The sequence below is a fragment of the Acyrthosiphon pisum genome, chromosome X (assembly GCF_005508785.2).
Source record: "Acyrthosiphon pisum isolate AL4f chromosome X, pea_aphid_22Mar2018_4r6ur, whole genome shotgun sequence".
Classification (NCBI taxonomy): domain Eukaryota; kingdom Metazoa; phylum Arthropoda; class Insecta; order Hemiptera; family Aphididae; genus Acyrthosiphon; species Acyrthosiphon pisum.
Window position 1 is genome coordinate 120342174 of NC_042493.1, and position 7615 is coordinate 120349788.

Below are 7615 nucleotides of genomic sequence, written 5' to 3' on the forward strand. Positions count from 1 at the left end.
TTTATAATTTTACCTGAATTTGTTAATGTGTACATTTTATCTAGTATAACGTCGAATTTATAATACATGTCTTCATTTACATTAATTTATGTACAATTTTGTTTTTTATGAGACTTTTTGACGAGTTTTTGTTCGTTTAATGTATGAAATCTGTATTTCAAGCATAAAAATTAGGGCCAAAAGACTGCAGCGTGATCTACCGGCAAACCTGCGAATTAAACACATTCACTGGGACAATTGTTTGCATTACGAATATACGGCCGTGCGTATACCTCTATAATCTACCGTGCTTATTACTCATTTTAAAATTAAAATATCAATAAAAGTCTGTGAGGAGCACAAGATGATTTGTTTACCTTTAAATTTAATAATAAGACAGTTGACTCAAATATTAAAGAAAACAACACAAAATTGGTTCTGCAGAATACTGGATTTCAATGTTGTATGTTTGTAAGACAGAGGCCATAGGCATCATTACGGTGAGAGGTATCAATTTCTACCCCCCAATTCCATCCACCAACTGCTCAGAGATTTAATTAGAATTCATGCAATTGAATTAAAAATATTATTCAATAAGATTTACTTCAAATGGCCACCCCTGACAGAGGCAGCAGATTATAATTAAAGAAAACGCTACACAGACATTTGTTGTCTCTGTCTTAAAGTGCGTAACAGCAAATTTCATGCTCAGCAGATCACGTTTAGCTCCTTTAGTTTAAAAATTAGAGTGAATTGTCCTCTATTAAAATTTTAAATTGTTTATACATCTTAATATACTCTTAACTCGCTTGAAAACTAAAATATAACAAAAAGCCTATGAGATTCCCAAGATAATATCATACTTTTAAATTTTAAAAAAGAATAAATATTTCATAAAGACATTTGCATTCCGACACTAAAATAATAACCTTGCTATTCTCGCATACAAAACAACACACAAGACTTAGAGTACTCACTCAAATCCAATTCCTTCCCACTCCCTATTATCTAAGAAAATGCCAGGTAAACCACCCAGGTGCCTTAAAAGAATTTGGTGTAGGTACCTACTCAATCCTTAAATACATTTTAATGGGGTGCCGTCAATGGACAACTTACCCTTCTTGTCAATAAACTTACATCAAATTTTCCCACTATAGGTATAACTTGTAAATATACTAAATTTTGTTCATTAAAACTAAAAAAAAAAATATTATTATTAGTATTAAAAATGAAAATACTGAGCACCAACATAATAATATTATTATGTTGAACGATTAGAAAAAAACATAAATCTTCCAACAATTCATGTTAAATTGTTACCTAAAATATGAAATTTAAAATACAATAGATCAACATATCATCTCCATATGATATAGGCCTAGTATTTTTTGTAAAATAATAATAGTTCTTTTTTATTTAATTAAATTTGACATTTATATTGTTTTGTTTATTTTTAATAAGTTACAAAAATTTAAAAAAAATCCCTGCTTACCCGGATCCAGTACTATTTTCACCACCTTGTATTCGCCAGTAAGATCTTCATGGTTTGTATTATTAATGAGATGGTTGAAAGGATCTTTACCTCCCGGTCCTAACAAATCAAAATCAATATACTCGGTCAGCCGGGCGTCATCCGGGCACCATTCTTCCTCCGTAAAACCGACTCCGTCCTGGTCCTGTTTGTTCAGAGGTTCTTCCGACGCTGTCTTGAGTACGCTAGGTACACTCTCCGGGATCCCGTCATTGTCATCGGCCATCGTGAACGTTTCGAACGGATTGCAAGTCGAGTCTAGAGCGACGAGTGCCGCAATGTGCAGTCGTAAACTATAATGTTGCAGCAAGTTTGTCAACTGGAACGTCGTCTCACGTCTGGAACAAAATTTAGTAATTTAAAAATAAAAAAAAAAATAACAATAGGTAATTAGGCATATTAAGTAGCTTTAAATGAAACGATAATTTCCGACCGGGGGAAGACATTGAATTTCAACTATTCGTCTATAAACGATATTGAAATGCTCTACGAATTCAACGATGAGTGGATGATTATAAAAACGCGCAACACCTTACAATACCTGTTGTACTCCGTTGTCCGGCAACCGAATAAACTTAGGTTTATGTTGGGCAACCGTAACAATCACGACTCTCGACAAAATACACAGGTACGTCGGCAACCTTGTGGATAGGCTTTGTTATTCTTCGAACAGCTGCAGCGGGCCGTCTCCAATCCCTTTTATAATAATAATATATAATATTATATTATAGCCTTCATCAAAATAATTCGTTTTTTATCAATATATAAATTATATAATTGAACATGTAATTAACATACCGGTAATCCGGTGATTTGGTCAATAATTGGTACAACTTTTTCCAATATTGGACCTTATCGTTTTTCGGACAAGTGCTTATTACTCATTTATCGTTTGCCGTGTAGATCGTTGTCGCGGACTCTGTCGTCTGGCTTGCAGGAACAGGTCTAGACGACTGCGTCGCGGGAGGCGTGGCTGTTGTCGAGAAGAGTCGTCGCCAGGGCCCGGGCCGGTGCACGCCGCGATCGATAACCAAGACTTGGTTTATAGGTCAATTGTCATGACGGTCGCGGATCGGTGTCGCCAACCGAAGCGGGGGGGACCGTGGTGAGGGAGTATTGTGGTGACGGCTCACCGCTCGCCGGGGCGAACGGCGGCCGAGTTTGTTGCAGCGAACACCGTGAGCACTGTACAGGGCAACGACCGAGCAAGTAGCTGTATTGATCGTTTTCGAAGCACACCACCCCACCCCGAGCTCCGTTCCACCTGTAGAACGTGCGGCGACACCCGTCCCACTAACCGCACCATTCGCGTCCATCGCACCCGGTTACCGGTACGGCTCGCACGTATTCCACAATTTGGTGTAGCCGGTCATCGTCCCGCTCGTGACTCCCCCCCGCCGCCAACCACGCCCAATACTATATCGTAATATTATCGTACGTCGCTTGGTCGAACGACAGCGACAACAACACCAACAACAACAACAACAACAACAACAACAACAACAATATTGCGGCGAACCGTTGTCAACATTTTCCCCCTCTGTCGGTCACACCACCCGCCGTTGGCGATATTAATCATTATAACATTAGGTATTGATTTCCATCCGTTTGTATCGAAATATCGTTGTTTCCGTGGTCGCTCGACACTCGCGTCACTGTCGCCGCTCGTCGAAACGAACACCGCCGAAGCCGTCGCAAGGGTACCGTGCGCTCGACCCGGACACTCGACGAGGTAAGAATTTTGACAAAATCCCGAACGTTTGAAAATTATATCGAGTTAGAAATTCGGGTACGAAACGTGTCGTATAGGTACTAACTCATTGAAAAACAACTCTGTTCGGTCCAAAATGGTATTTCGTTACTTTGCGCGACACTCTTATTCTCTTTATTTTTTTCCCAAGACTTGTCTAGTTAACTATAAGTCAGTATTTGGCGGTCAGACTTAGAATCGAAGTTATTGCCTTCGTAAGTTTGACGTCTACTATCCCAACACCTACCTACTAATTGCAATATCGCTCGATTTGCTCTTGCCTATAAACAAAATATTGTGGCGCAATGGAAACGATAGCAATCGATCAACAATATTATTGTAGTATAGGTTTTGAACATATTACATGAGTTCATTTGTCATATTGTCATAATATAATTTATCAATCGGTTTAAACAAACGACTTATGAGTTACGGTTAGATATTATGACTGTATGACTGATATGATGAGGTGTTTGTCTGTACCACGGTATTCTTCTTCAGCACATTTAATTTGCGTTTCGCACACTGTAGAAACACAGAATAATGGTACTATCTATAAAAGTTTCACAACATTTGTGATTTAATCTAATATAGGTAGAATCGTTAAAATAATAATAGAATCGCCTAACCTATATTGTGTTATTCTTTTTTTATTATTTAAATAAATTCTTGCAGGTGACAGCAAACGCGTATATACCTAACTAATAATCGAGCTAATAATAGAGTAAGTAGGTAGTCTTTGTGACTAATTATTTTATAAGGATCTGTAAAAACAAGTGTCTAAAATTAAAAAAACCGAAATGACACGCCTGGATACAATTACCTATCTAATGAACATTATTAACTCCATATTATTTATTTCAATAATTATTTATATTTAATACTTAAATCCAACTAAAAAGTTAATAATGTACCTACTTAAATTTAGTATTAAGTCTCAAAACAATGATTCACAACTACAATTTTTAAATTATTTTCAAAGGTGTTGCGTCGGTGAATGAAATGGATGCCTTACAAATTTCATCATGTGAAAGTGATCTAACGAAAGTTCTGACATTCAGAGCACATAAACCAACCAATTTTAGAAATAAAGGTCACTCCGTAAGAATACTAGAAAACTTACAATCTCTACGCAAGTATGTTGACAGTAACTTTACCTTCATTAAAAATAAATATCAGTAACACATTTTTGTTTTTAGAAATGAAGTTTTATGTGATGTTAGATTTAAATCAGATGATGGTGAAATTGTAACTGGACACGCAAATGTTTTAATGGTAGCTAGCCCATATTTCCGGGCAATGTTCACTAATTTTTATGAGAACAATAGAGATCTAATTTATATAAGAAAATTAGATTCAACAATTTTAAAATTATTAGTAGATTATATTTATACTGGAGAAATTATGGTAACAAAAGAAAATGTACAGGTATGATTAAATATTTGATTTGATATAGACTTCAAACAACATATATTTTATGTGAATTATTGTTGATTTCTAGGATGTTATTACCAGCAGCAAAGGTCTTGCAGTTAGACTATGTAAATGGTGCATGTATTGAGTTTTTACAAAAACAACTAGATCCTTCAAATTGTTTTAGAATCAAAGAGGTTGCTAACTTACATGACTACACGGAATTGTTGTCGTCTTCAGAAGCATTTATTAAACAACACTTTTTGTATGATAAACATAACTTAATTATCTATATCAATCAGTAATTATTTATAAAAATAATGATTATTTTCAGAGAAGTGGTTAAAGGCAAAGATTTTCTATCCTTATCTTCTGATGATTTAGTGAAGCTTATTTCCTGTAATGACCTTGCTGTTTCATTCGAAGAAAAAGTAAGCAAACTATAATTTCGGTAATTTGTATTTTAATATTTTGTACGGAAAATCAACTTAAAAAAGTTGGGCAAGTGGGTATCGTTCTGCTTTTACAGTAGGTGTCTAGAGGGATTTATATAACATATGTGTTATATTATTAGAATTGAATGATCTAAAATCTTATATTCTTGTATATGAAAAACGATTGTGAACAAATACAATTTAATTATACATAAGATTACCAAGTATATTTTATGACATTGTTATTTAAGTTATCTATTTTAAAGGACCACAAATACAAAAAATAAGTTTTTAATTTGAGAGAATGTTCAGTTTAATAATAATAGTGTAGGTTTAACGTTTCTACTCATATTATTTAATGAGTTGTAATGAATTGTAAAAAAAAGTGTGACATCATTGGGCTAGACTCATAGTTATTGTATATCTTATATGTGTAAATGTTACTTACTTCACACAATAATTTACATATCTACCTTAACGGCATATTTTTAATTTTTGTAGTATGTATTTGGTGTGTTTTTATATACAGATAATGTTATTGGAACCAGAATTGTTCTAGTAAAGTTTTAAGTGTTAAGTTAGTGTTAAGTTTTTTTGAAATATTTAAAATGTGTATCAAAATAAAGCAATGCACTACACTGTTATTACTACAATGTCTGTACGTAACAAAAATATCTCCTAGAATTTTTAATATCAAAAAAATCAAACGTTATATTGAAATTCGGATGATTCTATTGTATTAACCACAAAAAAATCACATATTTCTATATTTATAAAATGTTTAAATTGGTAAGTCATTGTGTAAAGTAAGCAATTTTAACACGCCTAAGATAGGCAATTGGGCCGGGCTCAGCCCACCGAGGTAATACAGTCATTCTATATAATACCCCAATATCTCCTTAAATAATATTTGTTTTTAAATTTGGTTTTGACAAAATAGACATTAGTAATACTACTTTGCAGCAGTAAGTTTTATTATTTTTGCCAAAAAAAATTGGATTTTAAAATATCATTGTGTATATACAATATAATAATATATTTTAAAAGTTTCAAGTACCCACGAACAATATTTTTAAATTACAACAAAATAACTAAAACCGTTGTCCTTTAAGCTTACAAGTATAGTTTAAAAATGGTCATAACTCGCTTCTTAATAAAAATATTGTTAAAAGCCTCCAAGATGTCTTAGATAATAATCTTACCTTTAAATTTTATAAAAGGTAAATTCACTCTAATATTAGAAATTACAGAGTAAAATGTATTATTGTGAACTTAAAATTTGCCATGTTGTACATTTGTAAGAGGGATACAACAAAATATGCCCATACAGCGTCCTTTTAAGACAATTATAAAATTAAAACATCAAAAATATAAATTGGAAAATAATAATATTAAATCACAAATAAGAATATTTTACAGTGTATTATGCTTTAACTTCATTATGTCTAACTCCACTAAAAATATATTCTTTCTATTCTTTCTCTAATGTATGTATTTCATTAATTATTATTATAATATTTTTAGGTAAAGATTATGTATTTGATGCATTACAATTCAATCTACAAAAATCAGTTCAGTATGTCACCATTCCAAATACAATTAGGTGTAAACCTAGACAGTTTGGCGATTCACAAAAAGTATAATTCCGTTTGATCAATTTATCTTCATAATTATTTAGACCATTTAATTCTATTAGGTTATTCTAATGTTCAGTCAGTCTAATACATCGCCATTGTGTAGTACAGAATTGTATTACCCAGCAACCAAACTATGAAAAGATGGACCATGGATATATGGTTGTTGTCAGACAGCTGGTCTAGGTGTAATAAGGGATCAGTTTGTGTTTGTTGCGAAAATAAATCAAGTTCAAAATCTGTATGTGTGCTTGATGTATCTTCTCGATCACTCTCTTGGTTGCCTATCGTCGACATGTTAGTTAGTCAAACTCGATTAGGAGTTGGTGTATTGGATGATTGTATATATGCAGTAAGTCAAACCATAGACTTATAATATAATATAAGTCTATGAGTTAAACCAATATTTTAATTATTTTATATTATAGATATATATATTATTTTGTAATTCTAGGTTGGTGGCAAGGATGGTACTCATAATTTAAAGACTTCCGAGGTTTTTGATGTCAGTATTAAAAATGGCGAAAGGTGTCTAGTATGACAACTGAGAGATATAATTTGAGTGTTGGCATACTCAATAATCGTTTATATGCGGTGAATAATTATATTATTTCTTTGTTTCTAATATTTAATACATTTTATTTAATTAAATTGTGTAGGTGGGCAGTGGTAATAGAGTAGCTTTGAAAACTGTGGAATATTATGATCCTAAACTTGACACATGGAAACCAATTGCAAACATGTCTGTATGTCGTGAAGGTGTTAGTGTTGGAGTCTTGGATGGTCTGTTGTATGCTATTGGTGGCTATAATGGAGAGTATCTTAAAAGTGTTGAGGTTTATAGACCAAGTGATGGAGTTTGGTCTTCTATTGC

The 7615-nt window shown here is 33.1% G+C and overlaps 1 protein-coding gene across 2 annotated transcripts; it reads left to right on the forward strand.

The window, feature by feature from the left end:
* Window positions 1–3064: 3064 nt before the first annotated feature.
* On the forward strand, window positions 3065–7609 carry LOC100574070 (kelch-like protein 3). Of its 2 annotated transcripts, XM_016805581.2 has the most exons (7): window positions 4603–4688; window positions 4762–4938; window positions 5008–5104; window positions 6632–6744; window positions 6804–7093; window positions 7196–7335; window positions 7401–7609. In XM_016805581.2, the coding sequence occupies exons 1-5, from the start codon at window positions 4681–4683 to the stop codon at window positions 6811–6813; spliced, it is 405 nt and encodes a 134-aa protein (XP_016661070.1). In that variant the 5' UTR covers window positions 4603–4680; the 3' UTR covers window positions 6814–7093; window positions 7196–7335; window positions 7401–7609. The 2 variants fall into 2 exon arrangements, with proteins under 2 accessions (XP_029348513.1, XP_016661070.1); XM_029492653.1 differs by lacking the exons at window positions 6632–6744; window positions 6804–7093; window positions 7196–7335; window positions 7401–7609 and adding exons at window positions 3065–3242; window positions 4243–4396 and having other exon boundaries at window positions 4460–4688; window positions 5013–5087.
* The last annotated feature ends 6 nt before the right edge of the window (window positions 7610–7615 follow it).

What these genes read in the sequence shown, in the direction of transcription:
- LOC100574070 (XM_029492653.1), top strand. Translation starts at nt 4,263, where the DNA reads ATGGATGCCTTACAAATTTCATCATGTGAAAGTGATCTAACGAAAGTT. An exon ending in AACTTACAATCTCTACGCAA is followed by an intron (nt 4,397 to 4,459) that starts GTATGTTGACAG and finishes TTTTGTTTTTAG; the next exon opens with AAATGAAGTTTTATGTGATG. An exon ending in TAACAAAAGAAAATGTACAG is followed by an intron (nt 4,689 to 4,761) that starts GTATGATTAAAT and finishes GTTGATTTCTAG; the next exon opens with GATGTTATTACCAGCAGCAA.